We start from the raw sequence: 23,418 nt of genomic DNA, 5'->3' as shown, positions 1-23,418 counted from the left end.
CCGGGTCACTCTCAAATTTTCGGTCGTGTAAAGAGATTATATAGGTATGATTAATTGGATTTTCGTGTCTAAAAAATGGTTAAAATTGATGGTGGAATAGATGGGTTATGAAGAACCCTAATAATTCATATATAGCCATTTTTTGGACGCGAAAATTCAATTAATCGTACTTGTATTAGATCCCTATAAGTAACACTTCTCAAACTGTCGATTTGTTTTCGAATTTAACTTTTTATATTTAAGACTGATACAATTTCTGAAAACGGTGTTTCAAATGAGACCGAAAATTTGAAAGTGATCCAAATGATATATCGGTGTGAAGTGAGTGCCCAGTTAGATAATTAACCCAATAAAAACAACAACAATAATAATAATAATAATAATAAATAAATAAATAAATGAATGAATAAATAATGTATAGGCATGTATGATGTATCGGTCTAATAAACTTGAATAAAATTGTGAGAAAGGTCTACACTGATTTTTATCAAAAAACTGTAAAATCAAAGACTAATCTACATCACGAGCATCATTTTGACAGCTTAAACAAGCTTAGGATATCTCACCTATTGATACTGAACGCTGAAAGAATAGGCCTACTGTAATAGCTTTAGTAATGAAAAAGAATAAAATTCTAGCTCTGCAAAGAATGACTGGACCTCAAAATTTTGTTATTTACATGTTCTCCAGATTTCTTCAGACAATGTAGTGAGTGCCAATTTCCGTTGGGGGCCTTCATGCTCGCTGCTCATTATTCTGTGAAGTATTTGTAACTCTTCCGGATTTGCTTTTTTCAGCAAACTCCTTAATATTTTGGTAGATTCCTCGTCAAGTGAACCGTTATTATTGGGTAAAATCGGGAGGTCCTGTTCCTTGGTTGTGGTATTTCCAGAAGTTCCTGGCGTGGTTTCCCCTTCGGAGGAATTTGATCCACAAGGGTACTTTTCAGCAACTTTAGGACGAGCTGACATCTCTGATTGTTTATGGATATTCTCGATATAATTCTCCTTTACTGAAAGCTTGTTGTTCCAGTACTCCATGCAGTTATGGTCTGGATCAAGATTCTCGATAGCCTAAAATACATCATTATCAATCAGGACAAGTTCGTTACTATTAAGCTTATACACTTTCACATAATTAACTCAGAAACTATTATGGCCAGCTTAAAGCTTGCCAAAACTGTGGGTTCCTGATGTGTTTGTTTCAATGCAGTTGATCCTAGGGTTTAATTTGCCAAGACATCTTAACATTTAAGCACAGACTTTGAAGTTCATATTGGGTAAAATCCTAGTAAAGTTTCTGTAAACAAAATATCTCAACAATGATTCACAACCCTACGGGAGTGAAGACTCAAATATGACAACCTTCAGAGTCCAGAGATTACAAGGAACGCAAGCATGTCAAAAGTAAAGGAACATTGGTGTTATCTACAGAATATATTTCAGTGTCGTATTTCCCCCTACTATCATAAAACAATCAGTAAACATACCTTAATGATGGATGGAGAGTAAAACCCAAACATTTTCAGCCCATCAATGTTTTGTGGAAATCGCAGGGAAAAAGCTTTCCCTAGGGCCTGAAGCCTAGTTGTTTCTTGATTTAGCCTATGCAGTACAAGTTCCCAGCACCTCTGGGCTGAGACATCTGTAAAGCTCTGATCTGGAGACTCCTCTAGTGTAACCTATATTCAATTTCGTTATGAAATAATATCATAATATTGCTATACTGGGAAAAGGAAGAAAAACCAGCAAAATTTTATCCTTAAAGTATAGAACTTTCCTTCTTGTGTTATGTGACATAATGACTACAAATAATTACAACAAAGCAGTGCACCTGCAATATTGCATAAAAATCCTCTACCAAGCAAATATATTCTATTTGACTAAACACAATTAATAAATGTGACAATACCTGGAATAAAGGCCCAAGAAATCCAGCATCCAGAACTTCTGAAATGTAGCTACTCATCTCTGTTGGATTGAGGACATTAAAGAACTTGACATGGCTTCTGAATCCTGCCAATATAAGCTAATATTAGACAATATGTACATAGTGGCAAAGAGAAAAGTGAAAGGAGGGCTGTTCCAAACTTAGAAGTTACAGAATAAGAAATTTTCAGTAAAACAGGATGACACCCTAGTATGCAGCATACCTTTTGGGAATATCATCTGGTCATTGCTCCAAAATTTTTTGAAAACTGCAGATCCTATATTTACAGAATCAACGGCATAGGAGAAGTTTTGCGAGGAATAACTCTGGCCAGATTGACATGCATTAGAATCCAAGTTGTCAAGGTCTTCAGATTTCTTTGAGCTGTGCAATGAAGCACCCAATTCTGGATTGTTAATTGTAAGATCAAATCCAAACAGCTTAGGACTATGATTATAATGTTTTCCGGAATTAACATGGGAAACAGAAGAACCAGAGTCACTGCAATGCTGTGCAATCTCCACTTCTCTTTGCGAATCTGACTTGAAAGCGGCCTTTACCATACAGATGTCACCGTAGATCTCATCAACCTTTACAGTGATATTGTTATCACATCTATCAGATAGTTGCTTCAACATACTGTCATGCTCATCAGACATGCTATAGTGATTCAGATCAATAGAATATATGTGCTCCAACATATTATTATCAGCCTTGCAGAGATCTACATTCTGTTCATCTGCCATGTTCTGAGGTGCATGTTTTTCGGCGGTGTCTTCCTGCACTACCTGAACATCTTCTGTACAGACATTCATAGGCATATGACTAGAAGGCTTATCAGTAGACATGATTTCTTCTGTTTTTAGGGAACAAGGGGGGTCATGGTTAGGCTCCGAACTGCTGCTTTTAGAAGTCTCCTCTGGATCCAGTTTAGCAGTAATATTGTTTTTACCATTTATTGTAATCAATTCTAGATCTGCTGATGCCCAAGCTTCTAGAGCAACCAAACTCCCTTCTAGTGCTTCAACTAGAGTGTTTAATTCCACCAAGGTGTAGCGGAGAAGAATAATTCTGTTATCCCCTCCACAAGAGCACACAACATTTGCATGTTTAAGACATGCAAAACGGTCTGAGGAGCACTTGCAGCAAGCAAAGGACAAGTGTAAATCATAGAAGCACGAAAAGCATTCTCTCTCATTTGTCAAATCAATATCCTTTTCCATCTTTTGAAGCTTTAAATGGGTTGGAAGATGCTCAATTCTATTCTTCTCTAGATCAACTCTCTTCTGTAAAAAATAAAAATAAGCAGGTAACAACCCAGTTAAATCATTAGAAAGATTTATGATTAATCGAATTACATGTTGCAGGTGACTGAGAGTGTTTTAACCTTGCATGTCTATTACAAATTTTTATGTGTGCACAGATCTATACATGCTTAACTAGGCAATCATCAGTGCCCGTCTCATAGCTAAGCAGAAGATAAAGAATTGCTTAGGACCTTTATCTATCTGCAGTATAATATTTTTGAGCAAAAAAATCAGAAATAAAGCACCAACTATATTAAGATTAGTGCTTGAAATATTTTTACATGCATTCATGTACAATGACTGCTGTTGAAATTCAACTTAGGGCCATAAAACCTTACACCATTGTAGCAAGATATGCAAAATGTATATTTTTTTAAACCAAATTCATGTAACAATACCTCACAGATAAATATTACTTTTTCCCATATATTACTAGATTTCACAAAGCATATATACAAACAATGAAAGAGTGTCTTGGTGTGTAAAGTTGTGCACACATTAAAACTATTATATTAGTTACCTTAACTGCCTTGGTAAGTATTCCTTCCTGACCAGATACACTTTTCCATACCAGATTTTTGGGACTCTCAATGTTCAAAACTGATAGCTCCCAAAGTGCTCGTACGGCTTCCCTTGCTGACTCTAATAGCAATTTGTCATGAGACAGTGATGTCTTGCGGTGTTGCTCACTGTAGAGTTCCACTGCACATTGCCCATGCTCTAGCCAATCAATTGGAGCAACATTGACAGCCTCTGCACAATTGAAGCCACAATTGAATCCCGCGTGGTATGCTCTCGGGAAGGTAAGAACAAACTCCCCAGAATGCTGAACTACTCGATAAACTGGAACACCCTCAGACTTTAGGACGGAAGGAGACAGCTGAGTAACCTGTCACAAGATCAGAACCTTATCAAATTTACAAACCTATAGTGAGTTGAAGGCAAGCTGTTTAATGCTGCTAACCATTCCAATTTAATACATTTTAATAGTAAGAAAAGTTATCTTTGGACAAAAGGGCATAAGATCCAACCAGATCTAGTTTCCCACTATTTATAAGTTCTCAAATTGTTGTTATTACACAAGCAAACACAACACTGTAACAATATACTAAACAAATAAGAGTGTGCGTGCGTGGGTGTCGGTGTAAAATTAATCAGAAAGTGACACAGACTGCAAGCTGTTGGTATAAAAAGTTACGGAGAAATGTTAATGATACAGGATAAGCAAAAACCGATGTTCCCTGGATTTGCCTGGAAGTTTTAAGCATAGTTACTTATCCAAGTGTCAAACTTAACAATATACTGAAAACTATACATATTGTAAGAGCAGATGTCAATTGTCTGTAATAGATACCATGTCCAAACATGGTAGTAAAATCAAAAGTCATTGTAACATAGACAAAAATTCCATAACTATGTCGTACTATATATTTTGAATGAGGTCATGTGACCTGGGCAGGGTGAGTTGTGTAAATTTGTTCATTAAAGATAAGCCCATGACACAGGAAACGAGTTTATGTCAAGTAGATTATCACGTACTGTATATTTGGGTTACACTTTCCTAAATACAATATAATTATATAACTAAGTGACTGAATTCTGAAAACTCACCAATTCATGAAGTAAGCCTGGTTGTTCATCAAATAAATCTGGAAGATGCTTTCTCATCGCAGCCTCTAAAGCAGAAGCATGGGTTCCAGGTATACCATACCAAATTTTAGGATCACCCCAATGTAGATAGTTTAGTGAGTAGAGATGATGGTCCTCCACATGCTAACCAAAATAAAGAAAAAGACAGAAAATATGTCAGAGTCTCAGAGGCCCGCTCCAAAAACTACTAATGAGCTAGGAGTATAATTTACATTGAAACTGCATAATCCATTACCTAGAAGACTGAAATTCTATGTAAATGCAATCATCAATTTTCAAAAACAAACAAACAAAGGAATGCTTCATTTCGACAATCATTAAACATTCCATTCATCGCCTCAATATGTTATCAACCTAACATCCATATTTAGTTATTTTATGATAAAATAAGAATGCTTAAGAGTTCAAAGAACTTACCCAGCAGAATGATGAGAAGCACATGCCAACATATAACCATGGCACTAAAACTCCAGATATATCACAGCTTTCAAGGCAAAGTATTGAACCAGGTAGACGGGCAAAGTTATTTAGATTCCAGCCTGAGGACAAATATTGATCTGATTCTAGTTCAGTCGCTGAAGGTGATATCTTCGGAAATCCACTCCCAAATGTTCCAGTTTCCAGATCAGCTCCATAATATACCTCGACCTCATCAGTTGGCTGCTCAATGATTCGCCAGTATTCACCCTCAATATCTTCAATTGAGGGTTCCCATTTCTTCTTTGTCCCAGTAACATTCTCATCAATAATATCTTCATCCTTCAACTTAAAATAACACTCCTTGAAGTTGGCGGAATATTTCTCGAAGTCCTCAAAAGTGAAATCTGATCCAGACTGAAAACCAAATTTTTCTTCTGGATCTGAAGCCATATTTGATTCAGAAGCTTCGGAATTAGGACGTTTTCTTTTATTGCCCATTCCAAAAAGACTTCGCCTTTTACGCTTTCGGCTTCTTTTTTTCCTCATGGGTTCCCTGTTTTGAAGCAGGTCAACTTGTTGAATTCGCGTCGAAAATTTAGCATTTTCCCATACACTCTTGTCTTTAAGAGGACAGGGAGGATTCCATGAAGGAGGAGGCACTATCCTACATATACCATATGCTTCAGCAATTGGGCGTATCTTTGCAATGTAACCAAGGGTATCTTGAAACTCCTAATAAATAAACAACATGAGGTTAAAATGGTTATACGGTGATATCAAAGTTCTTTTTTGGTGGAAAGAATTGAGACTTCAAAATGCAGAACGGAAGAATTAAGTACCTCAGTAGAAGGATGAAATACAGGAGCTTCATCGATAACTGGCCTGCATGCCTCTAAAGGATTCCATCTAGCTGGCATCTAATTAACGAAACAAAAGGCAGCTATTAGGGGTATTAACAAAGTATAGTCCTACGAGAAATAAACTATATAATACTTGAAGAGTTATTTATAAATGGAAAATCTAATAATAAAATTTATTCCATATGTAAGATGTGTACCTTACAGCTTCTAGGACTACCCGAGCACTCGATGTTGTTAGCACTTTTCTGGGTGGGCTTCAAAGGCATATCCTGCAATCATGTATATGACGTGTCACTGTGTCAGCTTCTAATGCAACAAGGTACAAGGTAAAAATTCACTATACAAAGGTAATCACATCATGACTTGGGCATACTGGCAAATTTATTACTAAGAATCTACTGACTACTGTATTACACATTAATTAGTCAGTACGTGAAGTACAAGCAGTCAGATTACGAATTTTATATGACAAGACATGAAAAACAAATTAAAATTGGCATTAACTTATGAGATAAAAAAAAAGCTGTATTGTGTAATTCAGCTAGAAAACGGTAAGGATCAAAAATCAAAATCAAAATCAAAGGAGTATAAACTGGAATTCAGAGGGCATGTATATCTTGTTGAAGTATAGTATATCATAAAAATTACAAGTAAATTAATAAGGAGACAACAGCGCAAAACAGTCAATATTTAAGAAGACAGCAAGGTAAAACATACTACTACTATTTAATAAAAACAAACCATGACAATTTTTGCAGAGGTCATATACTCATATGTAAAAAAAGATACATCCATACTATGTATAAATCTGCATCAGAAACAAAAGTTTTTTAATGGAAAATATAAACAAAAGAAAACATAAACCTTTATGTTCTTCACATCGATTTCTACTTTGGGGCTTACACCAGTCTGTGGAGAATTCATCCGATTTCTACGTGTAAGCAACCTTTTAATTTTTTCTTTGCCAACAAGGCTTATCACAGTTTCCGTGTCCATGGGTTCCTGCTCGCTCGTATCCATGGAAATCTGAAAGTACAAATAAATACTGAGTAACTTTCATTGCAAAGATGCACATCATGGAGAAATCACACATCTTGAGATTACAGGACATTATAATGCAATATTTCTCAACTAGATTAGAAAGGGGAAATAATTTGTACATAAGAGATGTGGCAATAAAAAGGGCGAAACAACAAACACAGATTCGTATCATGGATCAAATACTTATCTAACAATCAGATAGCATAAGTCTAGATAAAAACTAAAATTCATTAAGATACATAACCATTACTGATTAAAAAAGAATTCCCGGTCCCAGAAAATCTTCAAGCATTAATCAACAATTAAAGATCAATCTTAGATCTCTAAACTACACTCTTAACACACACAATACAAAACTATTCACTCACACACACACATTAGCACTCTCGAAACATCAGATCATTATAGAATGAATAGAGCACACGGGCATGACATCAATTCCCAAACAATACACTCTTCATGATCAACATTGTAAAAAATAGGCACAAATGAAGGAACACACCACTTTTTGCAGATTATCATTCAAGGCCTCATCAAAAACACATTCATATACAGCTACTACATCAATAGGCAACTTCCATAAAAACACACACAAGAAAACAAATGAAACCAGAAAAAACATTGGAAATCTAACCTCTTATAAAGAAACTCTTTTATCAACAAGAATTGTTCTATTGATCCAAATTTCTTATACTGTCCAACCCAATTCAAGAAAAATTCAAGAACAGCCTCCTATATATCAAATATTCAATCTTGATCAATGAATTAATACTTAATCAACCTAAAGTGCCTAAAGATTGCTTCTTTTATTATTATTCTTGCATGAACATTGATGAATAGCCAAGAAAAAAATCCCTCCAGACTCAACTATGCAAATATAATCCAAACCCAATTCATGAAATCCATTATTCAACACAAAGAATAGTTCAACAGGCCATTGTACAGGTATAAATCAATGTACAGTATTCACTCATCAAGAAAAAAGAAAAGAATAAAAAGGGCTAAAACTGACCAAGTAAAATATTAAAACCTAACAGCAAGAGAACAAAATAATGTAAATATAACAATGTGAAACTTTTCTCAAAAAAAAAAAAACAATGTGAAACTTGTATATAAATAATAGTGAAATAATGGGTTACCTCAGGAAGAAGCAAAATTTTGAAGTGAGGGCTTAAAATCTTGAAAAACAAAAATATGGGTTTTTTTCTAATAAAAGAAAGAAAAAGAGGGCAGTAAATAAAAATGAGAAAAGAATGGCAGAGGGTCAGATAAGGACTAAATACATGGATCCGGGGAGAGAAAATAGGAGATGAGTTGAGAGAGATAGAGAGAGGGAGAGATTTTAATAAAAAAAGTATTTATTTTTATTGTGTAAAAAAAGAAAGGGTCAATCCAATGATCCAGGCACACAGTTTATGTAGACATAAAATTGTGTAGATTAAGCAAACTGTATGTGCAAATCTGTGGGATGGAATGGGATGGTCGGTGTTTTTTTTTTTGCTTTAACTAGCATGTACGTGTAGTGTCTGTTATTTTTATATGATGATAACAGTAATTTATTGTGTTGGGGAATTTTATAAAAAGTTACTGCGTTTGTCTGTGTGATCATTAGTGTATTGGATTTTTTACTAGTTGTGGGGGTGAGGTAATTCTGTGGGATGTAGGACTTTTGTGAGGCTTGTTCGATTTGCTGTTTCCTTTACCGACGAGAAGAAGAAAACCGGCTCCATAGCCTGTTTAACCAGCTCCACGGAGGTTCTTGTAAAATATAATTTTATATTCTATTAAATCAGTTTTTCAAAATAAAATTTATATATTTAATTAAAAAAAAAATTTCAAAATAATAATATCGGTTAGTAACTAATAATCCTAATATGCTTTTGAGTAGTTGTTATTTGTTGTTACTCTATTCATCCCTCAGTTGTGTAGTTGTATATATCGGAGATAGATTCGCGACACGTATTTTAATATTTCAGTGAGGTATAGTTTTATTAACTTATTTTCATAAATTTTATTCTACAAAAGAAAATTTTAAAATATATTATCAAATTATATTTTATAAGAATAGTAAAATAAGTGCCAAGTAGTGAAGATAAACATATAAAAATGAGCGAGGCGGAGCTAGTACACTTTTGACATTCAAAAATCTACATGACAAACGAGACTAACGGGGTGTATTCGATTGGGATTTTAATGGATTGTTTTTAATATATGTATTTTAATGGATTGTATGTGATTTTGATTTTGTGCAGATTCTTGATAAAATGTCGTAAGTTGATACTCCCTCTGTCCCATTTAATTGTATACGTTTCTTTTCAACTGCTCGACACGCATTTCAATGCTCTTATTAAATATAGTTCCGTAGCTTATTTTTGAGATTTTCTTTTTCTGAATAAAAATAGAACATCCAAACTTTAATTCAAAAAAAAAGAAAATTTCAAAAATAAATTACACAACTACACTCTACAGGAGCATTAAAGTCCGCGCCGCGTCCCCATCCCAATGTATACAACTCAGGGGGACGGAGGGAGTAGGATTTAAGCACAATGCTTCAAAATCACATTGATTTCAGTGGAATTTCAAAAAACTTAAAATACACTGAAAAATGCCACAAAATTCATCATTTTGTGAAATCCAAAAAAAATCCATCAGCATTGGAATACCATCAAATTTTAATGGATTTTAAACAATCCCAATTGAATAATACCAGATTTTGTAGCATAATTTAAAATCCCAATTGAATATCTTAAGATTTTAATAATGAATTTCAAACAATCCCAATCGAATACAGTCGGATTTCATGAATGCAAAAAAAATGCTTTGAAATCTCAATCCAATACACCTCTTTAAAAATAGCCAAAATTGTAATGTTTATACCTATATTATAGATTTAAGAAAATAATTTTGCATATATTTTAAATTTTAAACGTATATAATAAAATATATAATTAACCCGACCCGGAAACCTTCGTAAGCCTGTGACAGGTCGATTTTGAGCAAAAGAAAGCAGAGCCTCCGTTTAAAGCAGGTACCTAATTTCGCAACTTTTTTTATTTGTTCTAGTGCACACGACGTGTATGAGAAATTGCCTCAACTAACTTTAATATAACTCCAACTAATCAACAACAGATATAATCATCGTAAACTGCATGAATTTTCATTACCACACTTCCAACTGGTCTAAAACTTCACATTTGTAAGAATTGCATGAACCCATGTGCTAGAATTAAGTATATACAGAGACAATGTATTTATCTAGTTAGTTCTTAATTATAAGTTTTGAATGTATATTTGTAATGACTATTAGAAATCTTGGATTGTAGGGTAAGAAAGTTTGAAGCTTGACTGTCTTTTAGAAGTTGAGATGGCAGTTAAAGATTTTGTAGAGGTCTGGCATTTTGTGTGGTCAATGGAATTTTGGAGGATGGGAGTTTGTTGGACATTGTCTCTTCTTTTGGCGTATGCTCGATTGCTTGGTCAGAGGTTTTTGACTCGAGGGAACAAATCGTATGGTCGTTGTTGGAAACACAGTGGTGCTAGAAAGCCTGTCTGCGTGATCACAGGCGTAAATGAACACGTTACTTTAGCTTCTGTTATTGCAGTCATGACTGTAGTCTTGGTAGATGTAGGTTCTTGATTTTTATTAATGGCATTGGCAGGCAACGTCTGGTCTCGGTGCTGCAGCAGCAGCTGATCTGGCAAGGAATGGATTCTATGTTGTTCTTGGTATGTTCTAACTCTATTTTCGTGATCATCTGATCGTAATTTGTGAAAAATCCTAGATAATATCTGATCCTGCCAGGAAAGAACTGGAACTGTTCTTTCAAATTTTTTTACCTGCGTATTTAACATCTTGGAGTCTATTATCTTTTGGCAATTTGAGGTAGCTTGAGGTGCATTGATGTCATCTGTCAAAACTTAATGTCGTTTCAGAAAAGTTGTAATCCTTGTATTGAATGAAATTCCATATCGCACTGTGTGTTTGACAATGAAAGACTATTGCTTATTCATGATTTCTGTTCTGATTTGAAAAGAAAAAAGAATACCTCTCTAGTATTATGCCAGAATAACATGTTATCTTTGGGAAAAATCGACTAGACAAAAACAGAAGAAGAGTGGACGCAAAACTAGTTTAATGATAATGAATTTTTTTGATTCATTGCAGTTGGAAGATCATCTCATCTGCTATCGAAGGTGCATTGCTTGAATGTCGTCAATCCATTATTTGTGACCCCTTATTTATGTTGATCTTGATTTCTTGTTAATTTTACAGACTATTTCTGAGATCAGATTGCAAAATAAAGCTGCGGATCTCAAAGCATTTCATCTAGACTTATCATCATTTGGGTCAATTTTAAAGTTTGAAGCCAACCTTCAGCAGTGGCTTCTGGATTCAGATTTACATTGTTCTATACAGATCTTAATTAATAATGCTGGAATACTTGCAACGTCATATAGATGCACTCCTGAGGGCTATGATCAGTAATTTCTTTCACTCTTAATAGTTCCAATGCAGATGCGTTGGAACCATATCTAAAATACTTACAAATTTGTATTTATGTCATTTCATTACTTGGGAATAGTCGAGGGTAGAGTATTCACTTAGATCTAACGCTAGCTATCTCATTATTATCCTGTATTAAAGAGTTATAAGCTATAATTTGCTAGTTTACACAATTTATTTTTTCTTGTTCTTTTATCTTCCATATATTGTTTTTCTGCTTAGTGTTACATCACTGATTTGCATCCTAATAAAATGATATTGCTTGCTCACAAAGATCCCTATGTTGTTAGGATGATGGGAACTAATTATATTGGCGCATTTGCTCTAACAAAGGTTCTACAGCCGCTATTGGAAAAAAGTCCTACCCCTGCTCGGATTGTTAATGTTTCATCATTTACACATTGGAATGGTAAAATCTTTATACCTATAAGCTTGTATATATCTGCCTCCAATATATATTCCCAAAAGAATATAATCTCTGGTCAGCCTGTTTTTCCACACTCCACACTCATTTCCTAATTAATTATGTCTATTTTCCCTGGACATGGGTCAAAGTGAATATATATAATTCCTAGAGCACATGTATCAGTGCCAACAATATGTTGGCATCTCAGATGTTAGGCCCATTTTTGAGTTTTGCGTGGTTTAAACTAGATCACTTCAATTATTCTTACATGATGATATAATTTTTCATATGATAAGAATTCTGTTTATCTTCAGTCATATTGATTCCGCACTGTACTGTGTTCATGGTCATAGTTGTGCGGACCGTGGAAGGTTTTGACAAAAAACATCCGACTCACGATATTAACTTTCTATCATCTTTCAGCACTATCTGGCATTCGCGTTGACAAGGAAACTGTATCTGGGATGTCCTTTTCAAAATTGAAATGCTATCCTTATGCTCATATATACGAGTATTCAAAATGTAAGATACATTTACACGTGGATATTAATTGATGAACTTCTCAAAATATTCTAATGCATGCCAAAATCTAATTGCAGTATGCTTACTACTATTCACTTACGAGCTTCACCGACAGTTTGATATCTTGCAAAAGCCACATCAGATATCTGTAGTGTATGTATCACGCTCTTGGTTCATATTAATTGTGTTGGGTTTTGAACTACTAAGTTCTGCTTTTAATATTGCAAAGAGTCGACCATATGCACAATGTTTGTCACATCTTTAATATAGAATGGAACTATATTTCAGTTTCCTTTGTTGTATAATTCATATTGCATACACATAAAACCTTGAAACCAGGATACAATACTGGGACAAAATTAAGTGAGTTTATTATATAAAGAATATGGGGCTTTGGGGTGGAAAGAGACAAAACTCTAAATACTGATCGATACACAATTTTGAAGAGGACAAGGCAGCGCTAATATGTCAAAATCTATAACACGATTTAAGAATATAACTATGGTTAGTTGGTTGTAGGAGACTCAATATGAGCGTTTGTTAGACAAGCTCTGGTTTAGCTTGACCTCATATTTAGTGTTTAATAGCCAGAGTTGAGTTTGTAAAAAGGTATAACTGTTTTGTCAATCTCAAGCTAATCCAAATTTAAACAAGTCATATAGCTTGATTCTCACTATTAACTGTAGAAAAATAAAAATATTCACTATGTTCTCCTGTTTTGTGCCATTATATTGTCTCTCTAATTCTTTATGGGTCCAAATTAGTGCAGCTTATAGATTGATGAATTTATAGATATGAATTATCTTATTTTCTATTAAAAGTAGTATCTGCCTATCTACAAATTGAAACCTTATGCACCTGTTGCTATTTGCTCTTTTTTGGTGTTTGTTCTAAATAACTTGTATTCTAAAAATTCATATCTTGTTGTGGAAAAGTCGAGTTTACAATCAATATGCCTTTTTTTGCCCTAGTGCCGTAGATCCTGGAGTAGTGAAAACCAACATTATGCGAGAAATTCCTTCATGTCTCTCAGAGTCTGCATTTTTGGTCCTGAGAGTTCTGGGCCTGTTGCAGCCACCTGAAGTTGGGGTAACCTCCATTGTTGATGCAGCCCTTTCCCCTCCTGTAAGTTCTGTCTCAAATTAGTGATTTGTTTTATATATGTCTTGTAGTTTAATGTTTCTATCTTCCCCATATTTCCTCCTGGCCTCTAAAATCTTTTTATACTTTTGTTGCATGATATCACATGAGTATTAACAAGACGTACTTGGTGTCGAAGTCTTACAATGTTATTCACATAATAAAGTCAATAATCTGATATGGCATTAGCATGATGAAGTGTTATGTAATGTTTTCTTTCAGTCCAAAGAGCAGTTAGATTATCAATAGCGAAGTCGTCAATTCCTAATTTGTCCTTGCTATTGTATTCCTATGAGTGAACAACTAATATTTAGCAAGTTTCATCTATTTCAAACTGTGTAGATTGGCACAGTGATTCACTGGCACACATCTAAACTCTATTTTGCTTATAATTTCAGGAAGCATCTGGATCTTACTTCTTTGGTGGGAGTGGCAGAACTCTTAAATCCTCTGAACTTTCTTATGACAAAGACTTTGCAAAAGAACTCTGGAAAACCTCATGCGAGTTGTTCCTAGATGCACAGCAGCTATCTCAGGAGACTTCCAGATGATCTCAAGGTGTATAGATGCGATTGAAATGTTCTTGATAGTATGTACTCTATGCTTTTGTGCTGAACGAGTATCAGACCGCAAATGTACATAAGCATACACCTTGTCATCATATCACATTGAACACAGTTTTCTAACACATTTATTCATACAAAATTGTACAATTAGATTCATCTTCTGTGATTTACCTTGTAGATATTATTAACCAACTGTCATAAATTTCTAGAATTTCATCTTTTATTTGATCCTTCTGCATAAGTTTGTTGTGCTGAGACCACAACAATTTAACGCATTTATGGCTTCATCAAGGAAGATTCAAGTGAACTGAATTAAGGCGTTGCTCAAAATTAAACAGAGAAATAAATGGAATTATTATCACTAATGTATCTTTTTGTTCAAAAACAAAAATTTGAATTGGAAGCATCACAGATAGAATCGAAGAAACCTACACAAATAGAATGAAAATTCATTTATATATATCAAGAGAAGTTATTCTTCCCATAAAATCAAGGAAGTCAGTAGCTGACAGAACATACATCAGACAACAATCTACAACAACAATGAATAAACTAAATTTTATTTAACAAAGACAGGTGCACATTAGCCCCTCTTTCTCTGCACTTGCATATATATTCCAGGCAACTGGCTTGATTGCCGATAAAAACAAAAGATTTTCACACAACTAATTACTAGCCATCACCATCCTCTATAGTTCTAAGTCGTTTTTACATCATTTTACATCCAAAAAGAAAATTTTCCCGTCCTGAAAAATGGCAGGATATGTTACCGTCCTATTATGCATGTCACATTTGAAAACACAAGTAGTCACTGACCAACAGATACAGATTTGAAGAGTCTTGAAGCTCGGTTGTTACAATCAAATCAGTTTTCTCAAGTTGTAACACCAACAACAACGTTGTTCACCTGTAACATTGTTAACCGTGTCAATCTGCTTGCTTTCACATAAATAGTAGTAACAGATAGTTAAGGAAAATTAGAAAGGAGAAAATAATAAGGTGAGGGGGAAAAGGAAATTACTGTTTTTCCACTTTCATCAACGGACATAGGATTCTGGACAATAACTGTTTGAGTCTGTGAAAAAACCAACTATTAATAAGGGTATTTTTGAAGATAGTAGTAAACAAAACAAGCCAGACTAGAACTCACTGTTGAAGTAGCAGTTGTTGTTCCAGATGAAGCTGTTCCATCGGGTCTGCTTGCAGGAACAGGGATATTTGTATTACCCATCTGAGATTAAAACATAAAACATAATAAGTGACAAAGGAATTCAGAACAGATGATAGTTTTTAGTATCTAATTGCGATAAAGTAGCTAAAGAAAAAAGCTGGTATGTTTAGCTAATCGCTCAGACTGATGAATTAGTTCCACCAAGGAGGAAGGTAGGAAGCATTTCATACATCTTCCGTCCAATTTAATAAAATTAATCACCGGTAACTACCAGTTGTTTGTAAATCCCTATATGCATGAAGGATCATAGATTCATACTTAGGCACAGACTACTAGTTGTCCATGCAATCTATATAAGCATTAGAACCGTCATCATCAGCCACATAAGGGTTGCAAGAATGTCTGCCGTAAGGTGATACAGCACTCTTCTTCTTTTTAGATTTGCATATGTGTTTGATCTTTTCTAATCAAACACACTCAGACACCCATTTTGCCTTCTACAGGGCGTGAGCCTACAACCTCCTAAAGTGAGGGCGATACTGCTAGAGTATAAGCTCTTTTGCTATAGAATTCTGTCTGCAACTTAAAAGCATCAGAGATTCTTTCTCGTTCATACAGTATGACAAAGCACCGCCTATAAACTAAAAATATGACAGGAGAGCAACAGTTAAAGGGACTGGCGTATCAACATATTAAAGGCAGCCGCATTATGTATCAATGAATTCTTTCATAAGACTGTCATCTAATCAAGAAGGGAGAAGGACTACTCTAAGAGGCGGGAAACTACAAATAAAACTGTACTTACATTTATGTTGGTTACGTATTGACAAATGGCACATCTGACAGATTGAGATCCATAGGGATACATAAGTGTTGTGGTGCAATTGCCACAGTTGATGTGAGCAACTTGGTGGTTTGGTGCTGTTTATTGACAAATTGACAGCACATATAAAACCAAAGCAATTAGTTAGTACAATAAATATGAATAAATGAACACAAACATATATCGAGTATGAGCAGAACAGAAAGTGAATAAAGGAACAGTGTTTTAGAATTTCAGGAACAGCCGATAGTGTAACTCCAAAGAAAAAGACAAGAATTTTTCTTTGAATAATAAGATAAGACATAATTTCCCTGCCTCCCACACACACTATTATTAATAGAGATCACACATATCCAGTATCAGAAGTGCTATTGGTGCAAGTGTAAACATTTATATCTTCTGCTGAACAGACTCTTGTCTTTTAATCATGCTCAATAGAGCCTCGTCTTCTAATTATGGTACTTAAATTATACTCCTATAACTCTTGCAAACTAGACTAAATTTTTCTTTACCTGGCACAAGGCTCACGGTGTGACAGCACGAGCATCTCACACTTGAAGCTCCACGAGTATACATCAGCAATGTACGGCAACCTCCACATATTAGTTGGGACATATCCATTCCTTCAGGTTTTACAATTATACAATACAGGTAGTTCAGTAAAATTGAATATTCAATTTGTTGCATATATGAGTAGTAATGTAGTATGCAATATGTATACACATTGCGTGCACAACTTATACAAGGGGAGAACACGTTAAATTTCTAAGTGCTCATCAACAGACTCAAGACTCGAGAAAGATTATCAACTTACCTTGTACTTGTAGTAGTGCTACACCACTATCAATTTTGATAAGTTAGACTCACACACCCATATAAATGATTTGAACCCTTTACATCCCCTGAGATGGGAGGATGCCTTGCCACTAAGGGCATCCTTCAGTTAGTATGCTACATTATAATTGTGTATGCCTCTGTAATTAGCTTTATATTAAACCCAAACATTGCAATTCCTACTCTTTAGCACCCTTCCTGTATTTTGAGTGTGTTAACGCGTATCTATACAGAACAGAAACGGGCTCCTAACATATATTTCCGAATTCCGAGTCAAGTACAGGTTTTTCCTTCATTATATCAATACGAAGAGATTTATAAACATATGTTTCAGAGGCCAGAGGCAGTAAACTTATGATAATTAATATTATAGTCAGGAAATACAGTATAGGGGATACCTGGAGGAGGTACGGTAGTAACTACGCTGCACACTGCACAACAAACATTTGCTGCTCCTTGTGGGTACAGAAGCATCGTCCTACATCCCCTGCACACTAGTTGACTCTGCATAGCTGCAATGACCATAGAATATTCCTTAAGGATATAAGTTTAACTATACCAGATTTTAATATATGTTTCGATAGGAAAACAAAGATGCAACAATAAAAAAGTTGCAGAAAGCCAGAAAACAGCACCTCAGTTCAATATATTACACACATCTGGGACCTTAAGGACAATAATGGTCAAGTATAGTATTAGGATATTAGTTTATTGTACTAATATATATTTATAATCAATAACATAAGTTTTACGTACATATACAATTTGGTAAGAGTCATAGTTTTTTTTAATTATGTTATGTGTCTAAACATTATGCAGGTATTCACCATTCAGTATATACATTTACAATTTGACAGCTACTGTGTGTGCACATACTCCAAATGGTCATGTCATCACGCACCAATACCTGTGCATTGTCTGAGCAGTGCTTGTAAAGTTTTAACAGTCACAGAGTACCCTCATTTTTTAAAGGATTTTCAGAGTGGAGACTACATGATGAAGAGCAGACCAACCTAAGACAACTCATAGGTCAAGTTTACTTTATCAGCAGTATTAGTCTGTAAAAGACTTCATTGTGAGCTCTCCTGATTTTAAATACCATAAAAAGGCTGTAATTCCAACATAATCTGGTGCATATATATATTGTACTACCATTTGTTTTCCCGCATTTCCAACTTCAAAAATACTCGACCTGAAAACTTTAATAATGACTTGTACATCAGCAAGACGGTGTTGATGTTTTAACTGCTGTTTGCTTCACGAACTTGCCTACGAGTTCAAAAAACAATTCTCTAAATGGCCTGAGAAATATATAATCTACCAAAAACCAGTTCTATGTCAGGGCCTAAGCACAGAAGTCTTGCATTGTGCTTTTCTCATCCTTCATCATTTATCTGGATGGTTCACTAACACCTAATACTCTTTAATAATGCCACCTGATGATTATACACATTATACCCATTCGATCGAGATATACCACACAAAGATCAAAAGTACACGGTAATAAATATATACATAAATTCTTAGACACAAGCATTCTCAAGGCACAGTCAAGCCTTATCATCTAGTAAAATACTAAACTATCAAATAATACATCATTCAAACAACACATCAAATAAAAGCACAGACCAACTTATCAAGAATCACAAAACAACAGCAAGAATCAGAAAACACCACCAAGAATCACAAGTACACAAAACCCATATAAAATCTTTAATTCAACACAGATTTATTCAACAAAGATTGAAACTTTATGGTGAACAAATAATAATTGCTTACCTAGAAGAAATTTGTGAGAAAACCAAGGATTTGATAAAGCTGGGGATACAAGATTATGTTGTTCTTCTCCAAGAAAATGGGAAACCACTCTTGTTTTATTGCATTGGGAGAAGTGTAAAGAAGTTTCCCAAGAAGAACATGTAATAGTAATAATCTTTGCCACAATTTTCCTATCTCTTTCACTGTTGTTCTTCTCCCTCCCTTCTCTAAATAAAATACTTATCCTAGCATTTTACATATAATACAGAAAATGTCATTGTCATTTTATAAAAACAAGACAACGGTGATGAGGATTATGTTACTAAAATTTTGATTTATTGAATTTTTTTTAATTAATTTTTATATTTAGTTAATTTATTAATTACATTCTGATTTGATTAAAAATTCTCTATTTATCTATTTTTTTAATAAATTCCCGACAAATTCTGAACAAGTAGTACATCAACCGATTAATTCTGATTACCTCTATGATATTTTGTCCTATGATAATGTCTCAATATTGTAAACAAAAAGGTCAGCTAAGTTTTTTCCTTTTTTTTTGTTTAATTTCAAGTTGAACACATCTAAAAATCCTATGGTCAAAATTTGTTAAAAGAAAAGTAACATACTAAGTCAGTTTATCTCTGTATCTAATCTTATGTGACCATCACTTTGTTCAACTTGTTTACATGTGGATAACAAAAACTAGATGCTTCATAGATGCTTTACGATCTCTGTTCTGTTTTTATATTTTCATAGTATCATATTCTCATATTATTCTCCTCCGAACAACCACCAGAGCAAGCAAAAGCTACTCCAAATTTTGGTGTCTAAATTGAAAGTATCAACCGAACCACCACCAGAGCAAGTAAAAGCTAATCCAAGTTTTGGTGTCTAAATTAAAAGTATCAACCAACCAACTGCATCGAAGCTAATCCAAGTTTTGGTGTCTAAATTGAAAGTATCAACCAACCAACTGCATCGAATCACAAGCTAATGAGAAAAAACAATATAAATCCAGCCCGGTGTTTAAAGATATTCAATTTATTTAAATCTCTGATTAATATTGATCAAACATTAAACTTTTTTTAGTGATTTACCGAATACACTCCTATTTGACTAAAAATTTCCGACTTATCAAAAAAATCTCCGATAAATCCCGAATCGATAAATCAACCGATTAATTCCACTTCCTGATTTCTGCAACCATGATCCAACTTAATATATTTCAGAGAATTGGTATTGGTTCATGTACAAAGTATAAACCAGAAAAGGCACCACATTCCAGTATTATGCATACAAAGGCAAGATAAAAAATGACCATATATCTGTTTCGAACCCAACCAGAACCAAGTAAACATAAATCAAGATCAAGCTCAGATAGTATCAGACAACACAATTTGTATTTTAAAGTCAAAAAAAATAGAAACACAACAGACTTGCTGAGGTCTCTGATACAGAAAACAGCTAGTAATACATAATACAATTTTTTCAAGATTATACAACAATAGTCTATTGTACATGAAACAGCATTTCAGTCCCTCCATGCTTGTATACTTCTTCAGTTCAATTGAAAGCCAACAACCTGCAAGGCCAAGCTCCAGCATTAGCTTAAATGCATAATTAAAAAATAACTGTATAAGTGCAAAATAAATGGTTAATAGATATAGTGACTTGTTCCATGACTAAAAAAAAATCAGGCCTCGATTATACTTGATACAAACTTATGCCAGAGTCAACTATTAACACGAACCTAGTCCCCCAGAGGCCAGAACTATCATACAGACTAGTGATCAATGAGAATAAATCACACTGCAGAAGTTCCAAAATACTTACCCGCAACAGTAACCTTGATTCTCATACATCTTTAAGAGATTCATCTATCCTTACTGACATCATAGCATCCGAAGCATCCCTTTGAGAAACAATTTTGAAGCATCAACATCACATGACAAGAACACAACATTCTTCTTATACACACAAAGTATGCAATTCACATTCTTGTTACAACATAAAATAAAAGTTTTACCACAAACTTTAAAGCAACCAAAGAGCAATTGTATACACAAGATATGCAAATTGTAGAGAAAAATAAAAGAAATAAATTAAACGTTAAGCCACTCAATTTCATTTTAAATTCCAACAGGTTAATTATTGAGTTATAAAGGAGACATTTTATGGTGTTAGTAAATTAAACAAATGCATCAGAGAAGTTAGGAGTCACATACTAAGAGAAGTCGGGATACCTATCATTTGAAGCAAGTCCAGTCTCCTGCCCTGCTTCTTCAGCAGCTTCTTCTCTTACTTTCTCCATACTTTCGATGGAAACAAGACTTTCGATGTAATTAATGGCGATGTAATGATCCTCCATGCCTTCTCCAACCCCAAGATCCTTAATTTCTTTACTTATCAAGTCATACGTGAACAACTTGCCGTTCCTATCCTTTGTAACAACCTTGCCATTCTTATAGCATTCCATGTGTACAGGCCTCTGTAACCCAATCGACTCTATGGCGTACATCAAATTCCACGTACCACTACTTTCTTCCAAACAATACACATGAATCATATGACTTGATTCAATTCCGGGTGAATACACAATCTGAGCAGCATTATCACCTAAAGCCATAATTGAGATCGAAGTAGATGCACCCCTTACATACTTCGGCCCAGAAAACATCCGGATCACCTCAGTTTGAACATCAAGCGTCAGCCAAATCTCTTTATCCTTGTAAAACCCCATCCAAAAAGGATTCCCCTTTACGATCACACACCCCACTATAAACCCCAAACTAAACCCGAACCCCGGCTCTACATCCTTCCAACAACCATCCCTACACGAAAACATCCTAAACCTAAACGACATCTCCGGATTATTCCTAACCCGAAACCGATAAACACAGACCACCTTATAATCATCACCAACACCATCATACCCAAAAGCCACATAAATCCTCAAAGGGTTACTATAATTCAAATGCGACACCGCCACATCCCTAAATCTCCGAGTAGCAGGGTTCCAAATCACAACATTAGTAGGCCTAAGAGTAGGCGTAGAAAAACACACCAACCCATTAATCGAGCCCACCAATCTCAACAAACAGCTCCTAACTTCTTGACGAACTTGAACATTTCTCGCACAACAGATCGAGACCACCGGAGTCGACGGGGCTTGAATCGGCGGGGGTTCAGATTCTGGAATTGGGGTTTCCACAATTCTTGGCAATCCCGAGAAATTGAGCTCGGAAATGGTGATTGTTTCGCGACAGGGGCGGTGGAGAAGAAGCAAATGAGAAGAGGGGTCAAGAGGGTACTTGAAAAGATGGGTTTTTGCAAAAGATTGTGATGAGATTAGTGCGAGCCAGGATTTGCAGATGATGGTGAGGGAGATTAGGGACTTCACTGGAAGCTTGCTGAAGATCTCCTCGAGTAAATCGACGGGGAGAACTCCGGTGGACATGGTGGCAAATTCGGGTTAGTAAACGGGTCTATCACTGGCGTACGGAAGAAGTTCAAGTACTGTAAATCTAGTCACTTTAGCACTCTCCATGCACCCCTCATTTCTTCCCTAATTTAAATAAGGGAATTTATCAAATATACTATTCTTTAGGATTTTATTTGCAAAAATACTATCTTCTTAGATTAATTGCATATTTATTTAACTAACAGGGGTGTATTCGATTGGGATTTTAATGGATTGTTTTTAGTCCATGGATTTTAATGGATTGTATGGGATTTTGATTTTGTGCGGATTCTTCATAAAATGTCACAGAGTTGATAGGATTTAATTACAATGCTTCAAAATCTCATTTATTTTGATGGGATTTCAAAAAACTTAAAATACACTGAAGAATGCCACAAAATCCATCATTTTATGAAATGCAAAAAAATCCATCAGCATTTGAATATCATCAGATTTTAATGGATTTTAAACAATCCCAATTGAATACCATCAGATTTTAAAGCATAATTTAAAATCCCAATTGAATACCACCAGATTTTGTAGCATAATTTAAAATCCCAATTGAATACCTCAAGATTTTAATGGATTTCAAACAATCCCAATCGAATACCCTCGGATTTCATGAATGCAAAAAAATGCTTTAAAATCCCAATCCAATACACCCCTCTAAGTTTCTAAATTGCAAAAATACTACCCCTCCTCCTGCAACTAAATGCAACCTCATATGCAACTGAATGCCTGATTTCAAGTTCCACTTTTCAAATGTCATCTTCGACCTCATCCTTGGAATCCATATATATATATATATATATATATATTCTGCAAATCTGGTCGAAAATGACATTTGGAGACTGGAACTTGAAATCAGGCATTTAGTTGCATTCAGTTGCATTTGATTGCATTCAGTTGATTCTATTTTGATCTAATGGCCCCGCCAGGGGCATCCATACATCAGTTGTAATTTACAGTTTTCAGTTGCATTTAGTTGCTTATGAGATTGCATATTCAGTTGAATATTGCCCCT

The 23,418-nt window shown here is 34.8% G+C and overlaps 4 protein-coding genes across 6 annotated transcripts; 1 reads left to right on the top strand and 3 right to left on the bottom strand.

The window, feature by feature from the left end:
- Positions 1 to 387: 387 nt before the first annotated feature.
- Positions 388 to 8,482, bottom strand: LOC108208921 (lysine-specific demethylase JMJ18). 2 transcript variants are annotated; one of them, XM_017379555.2, is made up of 11 exons: positions 7,842 to 8,166; positions 7,031 to 7,192; positions 6,364 to 6,435; positions 6,146 to 6,223; positions 5,304 to 6,038; positions 4,848 to 5,009; positions 3,757 to 4,125; positions 2,153 to 3,215; positions 1,912 to 2,015; positions 1,490 to 1,681; positions 388 to 1,073 (listed from the first exon to the last, which is right to left on the bottom strand). In XM_017379555.2, exons 2-11 carry the CDS (start codon positions 7,184 to 7,186, stop codon positions 672 to 674), a joined length of 3,333 nt encoding a protein of 1,110 aa, XP_017235044.1. In that variant the 5' UTR covers positions 7,187 to 7,192; positions 7,842 to 8,166; the 3' UTR covers positions 388 to 671. The 2 variants fall into 2 exon arrangements, with proteins under 2 accessions (XP_017235044.1, XP_017235037.1); XM_017379548.2 differs by lacking the exon at positions 7,842 to 8,166 and adding an exon at positions 8,347 to 8,482 and having other exon boundaries at positions 434 to 1,073.
- A 1,621-nt stretch (positions 8,483 to 10,103) lies between these two features.
- Positions 10,104 to 14,501, top strand: LOC108212801 (uncharacterized). Its single transcript, XM_017384516.2, has 10 exons — positions 10,104 to 10,235; positions 10,531 to 10,772; positions 10,867 to 10,933; positions 11,373 to 11,401; positions 11,481 to 11,689; positions 12,002 to 12,120; positions 12,541 to 12,639; positions 12,717 to 12,792; positions 13,611 to 13,764; positions 14,178 to 14,501. The coding sequence occupies exons 2-10, from the start codon at positions 10,572 to 10,574 to the stop codon at positions 14,328 to 14,330; spliced, it is 1,107 nt and encodes a 368-aa protein (XP_017240005.1). The 5' UTR covers positions 10,104 to 10,235; positions 10,531 to 10,571; the 3' UTR covers positions 14,331 to 14,501.
- Positions 14,502 to 14,782: 281 nt separating this feature from the next.
- LOC108211912 (protein LSD1-like) lies at positions 14,783 to 19,192 on the bottom strand. The gene is made up of 7 exons (XM_017383634.2): positions 18,953 to 19,192; positions 17,572 to 17,685; positions 16,852 to 16,962; positions 16,322 to 16,437; positions 15,496 to 15,576; positions 15,367 to 15,420; positions 14,783 to 15,252 (listed from the first exon to the last, which is right to left on the bottom strand). Exons 2-7 carry the CDS (start codon positions 17,681 to 17,683, stop codon positions 15,220 to 15,222), a joined length of 507 nt encoding a protein of 168 aa, XP_017239123.1. The 5' UTR covers positions 17,684 to 17,685; positions 18,953 to 19,192; the 3' UTR covers positions 14,783 to 15,219.
- A 1,068-nt stretch (positions 19,193 to 20,260) lies between these two features.
- Positions 20,261 to 22,496, bottom strand: LOC108210041 (F-box protein CPR1-like). 2 transcript variants are annotated; one of them, XR_010291009.1, is made up of 3 exons: positions 21,160 to 22,496; positions 20,768 to 20,846; positions 20,261 to 20,516 (listed from the first exon to the last, which is right to left on the bottom strand). XR_010291009.1 is itself a non-coding variant. In XM_017381328.2 (3 exons), exons 1-2 carry the CDS (start codon positions 22,389 to 22,391, stop codon positions 20,789 to 20,791), a joined length of 1,272 nt encoding a protein of 423 aa, XP_017236817.1. In that variant the 5' UTR covers positions 22,392 to 22,494; the 3' UTR covers positions 20,261 to 20,516; positions 20,768 to 20,788. The 2 variants fall into 2 exon arrangements, 1 of the variants encoding a protein (XP_017236817.1); XM_017381328.2 differs by having other exon boundaries at positions 21,178 to 22,494.
- Between the last annotated feature and the right edge of the window lie 922 nt (positions 22,497 to 23,418).

Source organism: Daucus carota, chromosome 1 (assembly GCF_001625215.2).
Source record: "Daucus carota subsp. sativus chromosome 1, DH1 v3.0, whole genome shotgun sequence".
In the NCBI taxonomy this organism is placed as follows: domain Eukaryota; kingdom Viridiplantae; phylum Streptophyta; class Magnoliopsida; order Apiales; family Apiaceae; genus Daucus; species Daucus carota.
The sequence above is the reverse complement of the archived record's forward strand: the minus strand, read 5'-3'. Positions and strand labels throughout refer to the sequence as shown.

Coding starts and splice junctions, on each gene's coding strand:
- LOC108208921 (XM_017379548.2), bottom strand. CDS start 7,186: ATGGATACGAGCGAGCAGGAACCCATGGACACGGAAACTGTGATAAGC. Junction 6,436..7,030: donor TCGATGTGAAGAACATAAAG/GTTTATGTTTTC, acceptor ACATGATTGCAG/GATATGCCTTTGAAGCCCAC. Junction 6,039..6,145: donor TATTTCATCCTTCTACTGAG/GTACTTAATTCT, acceptor TTTATTTATTAG/GAGTTTCAAGATACCCTTGG.
- LOC108211912 (XM_017383634.2), bottom strand. CDS start 17,683: ATGCAGAGTCAACTAGTGTGCAGGGGATGTAGGACGATGCTTCTGTAC. Junction 16,438..16,851: donor CACCGTGAGCCTTGTGCCAG/GTAAAGAAAAAT, acceptor GTCAATAAACAG/CACCAAACCACCAAGTTGCT. Junction 15,253..15,366: donor TTGATGAAAGTGGAAAAACA/GTAATTTCCTTT, acceptor ACAATGTTACAG/GTGAACAACGTTGTTGTTGG.
- LOC108210041 (XM_017381328.2), bottom strand. CDS start 22,391: ATGTCCACCGGAGTTCTCCCCGTCGATTTACTCGAGGAGATCTTCAGC. Junction 20,847..21,177: donor GGACTTGCTTCAAATGATAG/GTATCCCGACTT, acceptor TGTTTCTCAAAG/GGATGCTTCGGATGCTATGA.
- LOC108212801 (XM_017384516.2), top strand. CDS start 10,572: ATGGCAGTTAAAGATTTTGTAGAGGTCTGGCATTTTGTGTGGTCAATG. Junction 10,934..11,372: donor TGGATTCTATGTTGTTCTTG/GTATGTTCTAAC, acceptor GATTCATTGCAG/TTGGAAGATCATCTCATCTG. Junction 13,765..14,177: donor ATGCAGCCCTTTCCCCTCCT/GTAAGTTCTGTC, acceptor TTATAATTTCAG/GAAGCATCTGGATCTTACTT.